Here is a 15,496-nt window from a genome sequence, read left to right on the forward strand (position 1 = left end):
AAGTGTGTCTTAACAACCATGTTCTGCTCATGTGCGATTCACCCCCCAGGAAAAACACTGAAATATCAAAAGGTTTTTTGATATGATTGCTCACGTAGATATGTACCTGCACAAGCAGGGAAAATGTTTTTTTCATTTGTAGTAAACATGGGGAGGAAATGTGGGAGGAAATGGAGCTCAAACCACTGAAGAAAACATGTTTCTGCTCGCCAGAGGTGAGTGAGTGGAGTCATATGAGGTCAGGTTTAGCATACTGTCACTGCAGACTCTGCACATTACCACTGCTGGAGTCTCAAGTTTGTCAGCCGTGAAGGGAACCCTCACTTGCCTGGAGCCCCAAGAGTTGGCTGTCTTGCCTGACAGAGTAAGCCACTTCTGGAGCTCAACACTGAATGAAGCCCAGTTGTGAAGTTACAGCAGTGCGAACTGTGCATCGTGTCGTCAGTAGAATTTGTGTGTAGTCAGAAGTTTGTGTTGCATCCAAATCTGCTGGCAGGCATCTTTTTTTGATTCTGCCAAACACGTTTCATGTAAACTGTATGCAATGATTTCTATGTTTCTATGAACTCAATGTCTTCAATCATATTAATATTTATTAGCAAATTGTGTCTGTTGTAATAACTCATATTCCAGTGATGAAATGATGATGACCATGTGAAGTTTGCCTTTTCTTCCACGTTTCTGTAAAATGTTTCGCTCTACGTCAGAGACGTGCTAAAGTGTGCTGACCTGCATTGTGTTTTTGGCTGCATGTTTAGGCCAAAACGCTGATTAATCATTTGAAATCAAAGTTTAGGCACTCCCATCCAGTTTGCCAATATACTCTGCAGTAAATCCTGCACTGAAATATGAGGATTGTTTGTTTATTAAACCTAAAAATCAGCATGGAGTCACTGACAGAAGCGCGTCAACATACAGCCTTATATCGTCTTGATGCATTCTCAATCATCCAGGTAAGTAATCTCCAAAAGTTGATTCTGTTCATCTGGATGTAGTGTTTTGTGGGAGAAACGTTTCGTCACTCATCCAAGTGACTTCTTCAGTCTCAGCTGACTGCAGGTTTCCCCAATCTTATAAACAATACATTTGCATAATGACTGAAACCAGAGGTTGTTTGGTTTCCCCGATGTACAAATCCTGGCAATCCGCCTGGCACTTAACAGCGTACACTATGTTATTCTGTTTTTGTCGAGGGACCCGATCCTTGGGGTGGACCAGTTTTTGGCGCAGCGTGTTTTGGGGTTTAAAAGCCACAGAGACCCGGTGTTTAGAAAGAATGCGTCTCAACTGCTCCGATACTCCTGACACATATGGGATCACTACAGGTTTTTGATTGGGCAGCGGTTGTCTTTCTCTCCTGGATCGGCTGGAGCTTTCTTTAGGTGCCTTTCCTGACAAAAGTCCAGCTGGGATAACCACATTTACTCAGGGCCTTCTTGATATGCAGTTCTTCTGCCTCCCTGGCCGCTGTGTCAGTGGGGATGGTGTTCACTCTGTGTTGTAGCGTCCTAATGACACCCAGTTTGTGCTCCAGTGGATGATGAGAGTCAAACCTTAGATACTGATCCGTATGTGTACGTTTACGGTACACGTCAGCTTTTAGATGTCCCCCATTACTGATGGCAATCTCACAGTCTAAGAAGGCTAACCTGCCACTTTTCATGTCCTCCCTGGTGAATTTGATGTGTCGGTCCACCGAGTTAATGTGATCCGTGAATTGTGGTACGTCCTGAGATTTGATTTTCACCCAGGTGTCATCCACATATCTGAACCAATGGCTTGGTGGTGTTCCAGGGTAGGATAGCAAAGCCCTCTTTTCCACTTCTTCCATGTACAAATTGGCCACGATGGGTGAAACTGGGGAGCCCATGGCACACCCATGTTTCTGCCTGTAGAACTGACCCTTGTATGTGAAGTAGGTGGAATGAAGACACAGGTCCAAAAGCAAACACACTTGGTCGATGCTGAGAGTGGTCCTATTGCTGAGGTTGGTGTCATCCTGTAATCTCTTACGGACTACCTCCAACGCTTCCGTGACTAGGATGCAAGTGAAGACAGATGTAACGTCGTACGAGACCATGGTTTTATCTGCTTCCATAATGACATCTCTCACCTTCTCAACAAAATCCAGGGTGTTCTGGATGTGGTGTTCAGAGCTGCCCACCAGCGGGTTGAGGATCGAAGCCAGAAACTTGGAGATGTTATAGGTGACCGAGTTGATCATGCAGACAATCGGTCTTAAAGGTGCATCCTGTTTATGTATTTTCGGTAAACCATACAGACTTGGTGTAGACACCCCTGGGTACAGCCTGTGGTATGAGGTCTGGTCAATAGCCTTGTCTTGTTCTCACTGCTTCAGACAGTCTATCACCCTCTTCCTGTAGCCACTTCCTGGGTCTCGTTTCAGGGGCTCATAAGTACTTTCATCACTGAGTAGTGACAAAATTTTCTCATGATAGTCCTGGTTTAGCAATGCTGTGCACCTACCCTTGTCTGCCAGAAGGATGATAATATTGTTGTCATCACTAAGTGATGTGAGTGCCTTCCTCTCCTCCATGGTGATGTTGGATGCCGGGGGCTTTGCATTGCTGAGACAGGCCAAAACGTTCGTCCGTAGTTGCTCTGCTTCCACTTCTGTTGTTACTATTAATATTGTTGTTACGAATTGCTGTTTCTGTGGCTGTGATCAGCTCCACTAGCGGGATTTGTCTCGGTGTGACTGGTCACTGAGGACACTCTCCGTATTTTGCGGTGGTTTCCGAGGTACAACAAGTAAGTCAAACTTCCTTTGTTGCCTGGTCTTAGACTTCTTGTGCTGTGCTAGACGAGCCTTCTCAGTAAAGTCAAACACCTTTTTAAGAGTATTCTCATCTAAAAAGATTTATCAGTCTCTGTCGGATCCGCTCCTCTTGAGATTTTAGCATGTCGATGGTAAAATTTGTTTGCCTCACCCGTTCATTAAGCAACTGATGCTGTGCCTTCTGGACGAATTATGTTGCCCGGAAGCCTTTAACTGAAGAGCTCATTTGCAGACTTTTAGGAGTAATCCGGTTTTGTCGGTATCTGAGGCTGAATCTCAGGTGGTTCTGGTAGTCCGCCATCGTACGTGCTGTTTGCTCATACTGACGTACAAGCTTTAGGCCGTCCTTGCCAAAGTGGGTCTGTTTATAAGATTGGGGAAACCTGCAGTCAGCTGAGACTGAAGAAGTCACTTGGATGAGTGACGAAACATTTCTCCCACAAAGCGCTACGTCCAGATGAACAGAATCGACTTTTGGAGATACAGCCTTATAAATTAGATTTTGATATATTTATTTCAGAAATGATTCCTAACAAAAACTGAGAATATAAAAGCACAATCAAAGCAGTAAAGTCCATATTATGAAGTGTATGCTGCATCAGACAATAACACAGGTCTGCAACCAAAAAACTGCAGAGGATTTTTTGACTGTTTCTTATTTTTCCTCACTGAAACTTGGAAAAATATTCCATCACGTCAGGTTTTCTTCAAAGCTCATGTTTTTAGTTTAATTAAGTGTACAATTTCCCTTTTTATACTGAAATCTGGTATCCTATACTTGAGTTAAAAACATATCCAATAATGATTTCTTACATTAATTTCATCTTTCTTACAGCGAGACTTGAAAGAAATACAAATAGAAAATGCGAGGAATTGAGGGGGGTCAGTAGGAGGGGGAAGGTATGGTGGGTTTGGCGGTGCGAGGAGCTCAGATGATCATGTCCCAACAGCTTTATTTTGTTCATCGTGAAAGGTAAGGAATCTAAGAAAAAATTATGCACAGTTAATTGTAATAAAACACTGATTTTCTTCATCGCTGTTTCTGTTCCAGGGGTCAGAGATGTTCTACAGGACAAGAGTATCTTCACCAACAAGTTTGGAGGTTCTGCAGGAGCTGTTTTGATCTGGGAGCTTGAATTCAAAAGAGCCTCCTTCTTCTTGCGATGATAAATTCTTCTGCGTGAATGTTGCTGGTGAGAGTGAACAGCAGGGAGAAGCAGAGCTGTGTGACTGCAGCCTTCCTGCTCAGAGGTCTCCTCGTGAGGGTCATACAAACACTGATGCTGCCCGTGAGCTTCCTGTTTGTGGTTGGAGGAGGAAGGTCACTTCTTTATCATGTCATCAAGGAAAACTTTGAAGCATTTGGCTCATTATCAAGCAGTATATCTGCTTCTACACAGGTTAAAGAGCGGACACATACTGATTTAAGAGTTTGCTGCATGGGTCCAGGGGTGTCAAACATGTGGTCTGTGTCCATGCACTTTGGCACAATAGATGGCTTTGCAAGGCAGATTGTATCTATGGTTTTTCAGTCAGAATAGCAGAATTTTCTTCTATTCGGACAGAGGTGATGCCAGCATTACCACGTAGATGTGAAAATATACGGACACCGAAGAGTATCATTAGTTTCTAAAATCTTTAGAATGGTTTTTTGTTTCTTTTTTGAAGTTTTAAAAAAGATTAAAATCTCTTGTTTTATTCTCAGCCTGCCCACGTCCTGCATTTAGGTGTGAAAATCATATCACAGACGATGGTGCCCACTGAAAAGTCAATGGGTCAAAGGGTTAGTTATCAGGAACCAGGAACTACACTAAAGACAATAAGTTTCCGCCTCTGGAACTCGTTGTGTGTGTGTGTGTGTGTGTGTGTGTGTGTGTGTGTGTGTACTAGCTGCGGCCCAATCATCTTTTATTATTTAGAATAATATCTGATGAGATATTTTCTGACAGGGTGACTTACGGATCTCGCAGCTGGGTCCCACCCACCCAGGTGGACAGTGACAGGTGAAGCCATTTGATTGGTCGATGCACGTGCCTCCGTGGTGACAAGGGTTGCTGTCGCACTCATTGACGTCGACCTCACATTTTTCACCTGAGCAGACAGGTAAGGTGGCATTAAATGACTTTTATAGCAATAACGTCAACAGCTCAAAGTGAGGCTGATGGATCACAGCCTGACTTCATTTTCCACGCAGCTACATTCATCTTCATCACCAGCCATAATCACAGAAACACGCAGCTGGTCGTCAGGCTGCGCTCACCCAGGTATCCAGGCGGGCAGGAACAGGAAGCATTAAGTCCCGCACTTTCACAGCGGCCTCCGTTCTGGCAGCGCATCTTCAGACATGGGTCCTTGTAGATTTCACAGTGCCTGCCTGCATGCACACATACACAAAGAGCTTTAAATAATTCACCGGGCAGCACTTTTAGCACTCTAAAACATATTCGGATACTCTCACACACACATACCTTCAAACTGGGGTGTGCAGACACACTCATAGGCATTGATGAGATCCCTACAGGTGGCGTAGTTTTGGCAAGGGGCAGACAGACACTCATTGTACTCCTCCTCACAGTACAAGCCATGGTAGCCTTAACAGGACACACAGATACAGTTCAGACTAAAATCACCGTCTTTATGAATGATTATGTAATAACAAAGGGTTTTGTTGAAAGGTGAGTGTTTATGTGAGACACAGAGACAGAAAGTGTGTATCCTTCTGCAGTGAAACACAGTAATGGTAAAACATGATCATTATTGCAGGAGGTGGAAGCAGGAGACTCGATGAAGATCATTATAACCAGAGCTGGCTGTAATGGCAGTAATGTAACACATTACTATACTAGTCAAGTAATTACATTATAGCTACTACGTTACTACAGTTACATCGAAAAGGTTCTTCAAATATCTACAAATTGATTTTCTTTGTAGCATCACTGTGAACATGCATGAAAATATTTTTTATTTAGTTTTCAGGCTCTAATATCTTTAAGACCATACATGTACATTTGAGTAGCTTCATGCTGTTCTTTCTAAAGGCCTTCAAATATGGTATTGTGGGTCACACTACAAAATTGTCCAAGCTCTCAAAGTTTTATTTTGAACTTGAGCAACACTTTAGAAATTCCATAGTAGCAGATGTTCGGATTAGAAATATTGAATGACATCTTAAGTAGATCTCTAGATACGGCTATTTCTATTCCACAGGAAACTGATCGCAAAAGGCTCGAATCCCCCACACTTCACAAAAATATGGAAATGAATAGTAGTAGAAAGCTCAAATTAGACCACTTTTTCACTCTCCTGGAATTTCTTCCATCATAGATGTTTCGTGTGCCTAAAAATTAAAAAAAAAATATTGGCCGACGTATTGGATTTTAAAATCACTGAATATTGGTATCCTTATTGGCCTTATAAATCCCACATCAGTCGGGCTCTATTGTAACAAATTAATTTCTTCAGGGAGTAATTATGTCAAGTGATGCATTACATTTCATTATAATAGCATGTAATGTGTAACACGTGATTTTCTTTCAGTAACGACCCCAGCACGAGTTAAAGCTGAGCAGAGGGTCCTTGTAATAGCGCCTCAAAAACAGTTCACACAGCAACAGCCTATCAAACAACCCATAACATTCACCTTGTGGCACTATGAAGCAATTTCCTCACTCGCCCTTCCTCGGTCACTGTTCTTGCTCTCAGTGCTCTGGGCAGATTAAAAATATTTTAATCTGTGACCTTTTAAGTTACACTTGACACCAGCATTGAAACCTACTGCCATCAATGCTAGAAGCTCAACATTTTACGTGTTTACCTGACTGAACCGCACACTACAGCATACACAATAACAACTGGACCACCGTATGCGCCTCTGTATTTCTTTACAGGGATTTATAAATTAGCCAACAGGGGTATGAGCGCATATTAAATCAATGTCAAATGACATGCAGTGCACCGTGTTTTCCATAGGATGGCAGCTGTGTACTGAGACCAGCATTAAAATGGTCAGCGCATCAGAGCATCAATGCCTCTTCAGCTGTGTGTTTTGCGCTTTTCATATAGGACGGCGTGCCGTTGTTGGTCGTGTGTAACTTGCACTTCGATTTTGTGGCTACAACAGATGCAGATCGAGTGTTTTCATTATCTCGTCTCCAACTTTGACTGCATCTCTCGGCTGGGTGCAAGTACTGACTGAGGCATCAACAAGCCCTCCTCGGGCTACAGCTAACGTGTGTTTGGGGAAAAGAGAGGAGAGCAATTAATGAGGAGCCCAGTTAGAACCTCCAGGGCCCTCTTTGTGAAATGTCAGTGAAATGTCAAGTGCCTTTCCAAGACTCTGCCTGCTTTCTGTGGGCTGGCAGCCTCTCATGTGAGCAGGATTACAGGAAACAGGAGGACAGATCCTTCAACATATCAGCTCCCCAGAAGCTTTCTTTCAAACAGCCAGCAGGCATTTACACAACCCCACACATCCGCACACCGACACCATGGAGACGGTCACACTGCTGCATTTGTGGACTCACACACACTAACACACACACTGAAATTAAAACTTTAATGCAGACACATAAACATGCCGCAAGCAACTGACATTCTGATGAGGGGGAGAAAAGATCGTTTTGGTCCAAAACACTGCAATGTGTGTGTATTTGTGTGTGTGCGCGCGCACATGTGTGTGTGTGTGTGTGTGTTTGTGTGTGAGTGTGATGCTTGGGATGCTAATTACAAATTACCAATTTCACCAGTCCCATTACAGAGGGAGCAGAGGCATTTGATTGGATGGCAGCATCTGTTCAGCTACAAAACACAGACGACAGACTGGGAGCCACACACACACACACACACACACACACACACACACACACACACACACACACACACACACACACACAGCTTCTCCATGGCAACCAGACAACAGAGGATAAGAGGGAAATGAGGTACGGTAAATGTTACAGGATGATGATGAGAAAGGGCAAAAGGACAAGCAGAAGAAAAGACCACGTGAAAGTAACGCAACGTTATGAAAAATAGAAAAATATGCAGGTGGTGTCGCAATAATTGAAAAGAAGTGGGCGCCCGCTCTGCCTCAGAACACAGTAAGAGCCGTTTGAATAAAAAGGAAGAACATGAAATAAGAAGGCATTATTATAAATCCAAGTCTTGCTGCTCAAACATGATACTGCTTAGTTTCAGGAATTTAAAAAAAGACACCAAAATGTACATTTTAAAACTCTTTGTACTGAAATATCAGGCGCTTTCACAAAAAATGACATTAACATAAGAAAACAAACATAATCTTAGCCCCTAATGCCTAATGTATCGTATTTGATGCACGTATACAGTTTCTGTGAGTTTTCCAGACTTCTACATTATCAGTGTGATTTATATGTATTTATTAAAATACATAAATTCCACACTACATTTTTAAGCAATAAATATGCTGCAAAAATGAATGTGGCAAATATAATAGGAATTAAAAGTCATATATTCAAATTCATATTAAATTAATGAAAAAACATTATTATATTAACAAAATTATTATTTCAGGGTTTAGACTTTAAAGGGTCAAAGTGGACCATTTGCTCTTCCTTATTTTGTGGCAGACATATTTTGTTACAACAATGGATTCTAATATTAATAGGGCTAAAATCTCAAATATTGAGGTCAGCGTGTGTACAGGCAGAAATCTCCAGACTACCTAAACTCTTGTTTTCAACCGTTTTATTTTTCTACTCTTGTGTGAATCACACAGAGATGATATAGTTAAAATGGTCGTCTCAAATACAGAAGCCCCACCTACCTGCTGCTTAAACCTTTTATTTGTGAGGGGCAGCCTATCAGAATAAAGTAAACTTAAAGGAAGAAGAGCTAAAACAGCGTGTTTCAGACAGAGTGACGAATGGCTCCTAGTCACAGTTTAGGTCTGTGAATCACATATACGGAGCAGGAAATCAGCTCCAAATAGATCCACTTTAAGCTCTAATTGCTTTCTGCCATTCTTCCAAAGAGACAGGAACTAGATTAGCCGTGTGAAAGGAGCGTGAATGGGAGCATAAAATATGACACTGAGATGGTTACTCCTCTGTACATTTGACTGACAGTGTGTATAAACAGTGAGAAGCAGGGGCAAAGTGTCAAATTATGTTGATGGGCCATTGGGAAAGTCATCATTTCTCCATCCTAGCAAGGTAATTGCAAGACAATAGATAATGACAAGTCATCATTCCACTCAATTGATTTAATCACTGAGGCCTCAGCGCCAGCAGCGCCGTGCTATCGTCTAAAAAAAACACTCATCGTTGGGGCAGATGACATTTAAACACACCTGAGTCTAAGCCAGGACTACAAGTCACCATCCTTTTACTTATTACAAAGTTTAATGTGCTGGTGGTAAATCCAGATACAGAGCGGAGATTGATCAAAGTAAGGATTCAAGAGGTTTCATGAAGGCTCTTAAAATGTGAATTTCTCAGTGACATCAGTCAAAATCTCATCGGTCCAGGAACTCAGTGGACATGTAGTTTTATTTAAAAATAAAAAGTCCAGCTTCACTCTACTCCCCACTCTACTCTCAGAGGTTTCAGGCTTTTAAGTAAACAGAGTTTCAACTTTTCTACTTGTATGAATCAGCCTATTATATTTCTGGTGCAGTTTAATTCAGCCTTTGTAGCTGATTTGGTTTAATTTTTAATCAGATCATTTAAAAGAATTACCTCCACTCCTCACATAACAAGTAAAACTATCTGAGGATTCATAGATGTCATAAAACTCTTTTAGTTTAAGTAGACCGAGCCCTTTTATGTTAACTATAAGCTTACCTGGCACGCAAAGACACCTGTAGCTGTTTCCCACGCTGCGGCAGACCCCGTGAGCGCAGGGGTTCAGGGCACAGAAGTCCACCAGCTGGGCGCAGGTGGGTCCTGTGAACCCTGCTGTGCAGCTACATCCAAACCCCAGGGGGCCGGGGCCCTGGGCATAGCATGTCCCGTTATTGTGACAGGGGCTGGAGGCACACGGGTCCACCTTCTGCTCACATGTAGCACCCTGGTAACCTGTGAGAGGGCAGAGAGGGAGCAAATATCCTTAATTTGCTGGAAGGAGAGGCTTAAAGCATACAGCTGCGCTATTACTGGTAAATTGTTAGTTTTGAAGGGAAAGCTTTGGGATTCAGATGAACCTGCTTTCAACAGTGGGTGACACAGCAGGGGCTGTGTTTATGCAAGGCAGGTGGTGCAATCCAATATGTGGCATCTACTTTGGCATAAAATTGCACCCACTCAACTGCCCACTGAAGCCGCTTCTTAATGCAAATGGAACTTTGCAGAAAAATGTTAATGGGATAAAAGAAACTCCTCTACAGTTAAAGGGGATCATAAGTTTTGTTTTTATTCTCTTTGAGTGAACTTTATTGCATTTATAACCACTAACTAAAGGGATGTGCTTCAATTATTCATGCTGCATACGGTGTATTAAATATGATGACAAAGCACCAGCAACCAAAAATATGTACAGAGCAGGACAATAGGATGAAGTCAAATGCTTTCCCTAAAGCAATAAATAAATAAATAAAGACATTTATCATGCAAGAAAACCACAGTAAGTAATGCAGGAGTGCATTAAACAGTCCTGGTTATATTATACTCCTGTAATGTTTTAGACTTAAAAGCATTTTTCTGACGCAGTTATTTCACTTCTTCAATTGTGCATTTGGTACGTATGGTTATATAATTTAAGTGCGCGCAGTTTAAGATTACATGCTATTATTTACTGAAAAGAAAAGTTTAGTATGCAAGAAAACACACCGGATTACTTTTTTGACAAAAGAGGGAGTGAAGCTAAAGTCAGTAAACAGTCGATTTACCTTTAAAACTACACACGGAGGAAACACAAAGCCAGGTCCTGTTTATTTGCGTCACTGAATACATCATAAATTAAGAACACATTAAACATTACATATGTACAAAAACTAGTTTGAATTATATACGTGCTTTTAATGTTTTCAAGTCTAATTCTTTTGTAACACAACTCTGTCAGTGTAAAACTATGTTTTAAATGTTTCAGTAAAAAAGATCAAACTTTTTTTAATGGCAGTGTGTCGCAGTGGTTGGAGGGATTTACGCTAGCCGTTTTCCAGTGCTAGCTTTCTGCTAAGCTAAGCTAACACTCCTCAAACAGAACAAACAAAGGGCAGTATTTGTATGATATGTGGTAGGTCTAATAGAGAAAATGCTCAGGAGAAAGTTAAACTAATTCAGACTTTATATACTCACTGGCCACTTTGTTTGGTACACTTTGCTAGTACCTGACAAGAGCCCATTGTGCCTTCAGTGTATTTTATATTGACATGACAGCCTCACACACACTTGATGCTGATTTTTCGGTTGCATATCCATTATGCTAATCTCCCATTCCACCACACCCCATGGGTTGAGATCTGGTGACTGTAGAGACCATCTAAGTACAGTGAACTCATTGTCATGTTGAAGAAACCAGACTGGGATTATTTGAGCTTTCTGACATGGTGAGCTATCCTGCTGGAAGCAGCCATCAGTAGATGGGTATACTGTCGTTATAAAGGAATGGACATGGTCAGCAACAAAACTCAGGTAGGCTGTGATATTTAAACCATGGTCAGTTAGAACGAAGGGGTCCAAACTGTGCCAAGAAAGTATCCAGCACACTATTACACCTGAACCTTTGATACAAGGCAGGATCTATGCGTTCATGTTGTGTATGTTAAATTCTGACCCTACACTTTGGGGGTTAAAGCAGAAATTAAGACTCATTATCACACCAACATTTTTCCAATGTTCTCAGCATGTGTGAACTGTAGTCTCAGTTTCCTGCTGTTAGCTGTTAGCTGGTGTGGTCTTCTGCTGGTGCAGGTCACCCGCTTCAAAGTTTGACATGATGCACATTCAAAGACACTCTTCTGCATACGCTGGTTGTAGTGATTGGTTCTTTGAGTTAATGTTGCCTTCCTATCAACTTATAGCAGTATTGCCACCCTCCTGGCCTCTGACATTTTCTCCCAGAGAACCGCTGCTAAATAGATATTTTCTCTTTTATGTCTCTTTTTTTCTCTCATTGTGAATTGTAAATGGTTGCGTGTGAAAATCCCAGTAGATCAGCAGTTTGAACTCCAGCAGGTTGTCTCGACCATGTCTAAATGCCTAAACACATTGAGCTGGTGCAATGTGATTTCATGATTAGGTATTTGCATTAATGACCACCTGAAAATGTGCACCTAATAAAGTGACCAGTGAGTGTAAATTAGAATGCAATAATTTAACTGTATCTACTCAATGTGACTGAAAAAAGAAACAGCACCTGTATGCAATGATCAATAGAAAACAGTTTTGATGCTGCAGAATCAGTCCTCAACAGTGATGGGAATAACGGCGTTACTAACGGCGTTACTTTTTTCAGTAACGAGTAATCTAACTAATTACTATTTCTATCGTTACAACGCCGTTACCGTTACGAACAAGAAAATGTGGTGCGGTCGCACTACTATTTTTCAACAAACAGACGGTTGAAGCTGTCTTTAGCATGCTGCACCTTATATCAGTTGCATGGAAGTAGCTGTCTATGTAAGTAATCGAGAGCGCGCTCCCGCGGGCAGCAATCACTTTCTGGCAGACGATCACTTTTTGGCACAACACCTGGAGCTAAGGGGGCAAAACAATCGCATGAGTGCTGCTGTTTGACTGAGGAAGAATAAAGTAGTTGTGGTAAGCCAATCACATGACCACTTCAAGACAAACCAATAAGGTGATATATACCAGTTTTTAAATTGTGTTGATAGGCCACGTAAAACCAGAGTCATGATAAACAATATATACGCAGCGTTTTTTCCTCAATAGTTTCGTCATGTTTACTGTCTAAGGACAGCGCAGCAATCACTCTCTGCTTATGAGCGAAAAATAATAAAACAAAACAAAAAACAGCCCGTTCGTGTTTGTGGAAAAACGCACCATGTCGACCAATCAAAAAATGATATGGCGACATGACATTTGGTTGTTTAGGAAGAGGGGAAAGTTTTAGGAGTGATGGCGCGAGAGAGAGAGCGAGAGAGAGAGAGAGAGAAAGAAAGACAGCAGAAAAAAAGAGAGCGAGTTTTGAGAAATTTGTGACGTTTAGCGTGTTTGGAGTGTGTAGTTAATGTGTTGTCTTGTTTAGTTAGTGTGTAGTGTTGTGGATAGTTTTGTGTTGTGTGTCAGAACAATGAGGCGACTTTTGTCTCCAGGTAGAAACAGGAGTGATACACCTGCTGCTGTCAGACCTGCAGGTATCAGGCTGTGATGTTCTCCTTTATAGTGGACAGAAATTATTTTTTTGGAGTGGCACAAATAATTTGTGTGGCATCTTATTGAATGCAGAACAGCTGATTGTTGAAATGGTTATTTAAAAAATGGGTAAAAGGTAAATGGATGCAAATAACTTTGTTGTTTGCAAAACTTGTGCATAGGATTTTAAAATTGACAATTTATATTTGCATTTAAAGTTATGAAATATGATTCACTAAACATGTTTGTGGTTGTTACAGTAAAAAATAAAACTTTTTCTACTCGGATTTTATGTTTTTTGTCTGAATTTAGATCAATTGTGTTAATACAGTGTGTCAAAATGAAAACACAACTGTAAACTGTAAAGGATGATACGAAACAAGGCAAAGTAAATAGTTTTTAAAGGTGAAATGTAGAGGAAAGTAGTTAAAAATGGCCAATTATACCCTGGACCCCAGAGGGTTAAACTTTTTTTTTTTTAAAGTAACGCAATAGTTACTTTTCAAGTAATTAATTACTTTTAGAATCTTGTAACTCAGTTACTTTTTTGAAGAAGTAACTAGTAAATATAATTAATTACTTTTTCAAAGTAACTTGCCAAACAGTGATCCTCAAAGAAGCAATTCAGCATATTCAGAAAAATGTTAAATTACACCTTGAAGCCTGATTAATGGCTTGTTTTCTATAATATCCTCAGAAAGAAAGAGAGAGCAAATGGTTTGACTCAAAATGTTATTTTATCAGTCCCTCTTCCTTAGTCAGGTCACCAAAAAAACAGAGTGACAGCACACCGAAATATTGTGTTGACAGGGACATCTATAATGCTACACCAGCATCTCTGAAGGGGCTGAGTCTGTTTCCGTCATGCTCCTCCGTGTTTGTATGGGGACTCTGTCCTGTGCACATCCATGATCTCATTTGCTGATGTGCCTCGCGTGTTTCTTCTTCGCCTCCTCTCATTATCTTGTGAGCCTCTGCCTCTTTCACCTATCTTCCGATTCTAAAAATAACCTCCTCCTGTCACCCCTTCTCCTCCTCCTCCTCCTCCTCCTCCTCCGTGTTCACCTCCCATGAGAACCACCATTGTGCTGCAGAGAGCAGAAAGACACAGTCTCCACGCACATACCTTTTCTTTGTATGTCTTGGTCCTCTGATTCACAGCGTAGTAACTCCCTGTGCTGACTGCACCAGAGTGCACACTCAGTTGAACTAATGAAGAGATCTCTCTGAAGCATCCATTGATCTGCAAGACTTTATTTCACCGTGTGAGCAGGACATTTATCATTCAGCAGAGAGGACAGGAGCAATCAGGAGCAGGCAGGGAAAATATCACCACAGCTCTTCTTCCCTTTGCTGCCTCCTTCTCTTTCTGCTTCATCCCTTCCTTTCTTTGGTCCTCTGACTTCTTCCAAGCCCCCTCATCTCATCTTCCTTTCCCCGTTTCTCTCATACAGTTCCAAAAGCGCCGCTGATGCCGAACACACACATAAATTTAATTTCCTGATTTGCATTTGTTCCGCTGTGGTTTAATCCCCCGCTTTCCTTCGTATTTAACATATTAGCTCCATTTAAGAACTTGAGCTTCATTTCTCTTTGTCTGGTTCAGCTTTTATTTTTTCGGTAACACGTACATTTATCTAAAGAGGCACAACTACACTGTGACATAGGTCCCAGCTGACAGAGAGGAGTCTGTTCGTTCCTGCTGCCAGCATTCAAACTGCCAGGAGTTAACAGTATAAATTTAGCTAGCCTGCTCACTCCTCCACCCTTCTACTTTTGGCTGGAGGCAGCCACAGTGCTGGCGTTCACACTTCACACTTTTCTGTCGGTGTGTGTAAGTGAGAAGAAGTTAATATGACGGTGGTTGTCTCTGTTGAGGATTCAGAGTGCGAAACATGGCCTACTTACACATATCCATGAAATTCAGATTAAACATGAGACCTACAGGTTTGACTTTTCCAGCACTTTGGATCAAAGTTAAATTTCCTGCATTCTTCTTCTCAAAGTCTGTCTTAAAACAAGGCTACGTCCAAACAATTAGGTTTTCATTTCAAAACATTTGAAAAGTTTGCAATTTCTGTCCAGATAATAAATCTCCAACTGATACTAACATGCACAAAAAACAACCCAAGACATTCCCTGTAAATTAGGCATGATTGCTGTCACGATCCACAGTCTACAGGTTGTTATCTGCCAGTCAGGATTGAAGATTTGTTTTTTCTTTATGGCCATGTGACAGGGAAATGATGAAGCAAGTAGGTAAGGACACTTAGTAAGACTGGGCTGCAAACCTGGACACCTGGTTCATTGTTTATTAAACTCTCTGCTTCTGACCACACGAATTTAAACACACTAAAATATAGCAATAAAATAGGGACGATAGATTTTTTGGAAGTCTCTGTTTTCA

General features: G+C 41.4%; 1 protein-coding gene across 1 annotated transcript in view; it reads right to left on the reverse strand.

Moving 5' to 3' along the window:
* The window catches only part of dner (delta/notch-like EGF repeat containing), a 77,699-nt gene that overhangs the window by 2,760 nt on the left and 59,443 nt on the right, over nucleotides 1-15,496 (reverse strand). Inside the window, exons 8-11 of the mRNA XM_084950830.1 lie at nucleotides 9,619-9,852; nucleotides 5,269-5,391; nucleotides 5,061-5,174; nucleotides 4,760-4,891 (exon numbers count right to left, since the gene is read on the reverse strand). Coding sequence (XP_084806956.1) covers nucleotides 4,760-4,891; nucleotides 5,061-5,174; nucleotides 5,269-5,391; nucleotides 9,619-9,852 — 603 coding nt within the window. The remainder of the gene's footprint in view (nucleotides 1-4,759; nucleotides 4,892-5,060; nucleotides 5,175-5,268; nucleotides 5,392-9,618; nucleotides 9,853-15,496) is intronic.

Source organism: Perissodus microlepis, chromosome 14 (genome assembly GCF_051167445.1).
Source record: "Perissodus microlepis isolate ML-2025 ecotype Zambia chromosome 14, ASM5116744v1, whole genome shotgun sequence".
Taxonomy (NCBI): Eukaryota; Metazoa; Chordata; class Actinopteri; order Cichliformes; family Cichlidae; genus Perissodus; species Perissodus microlepis.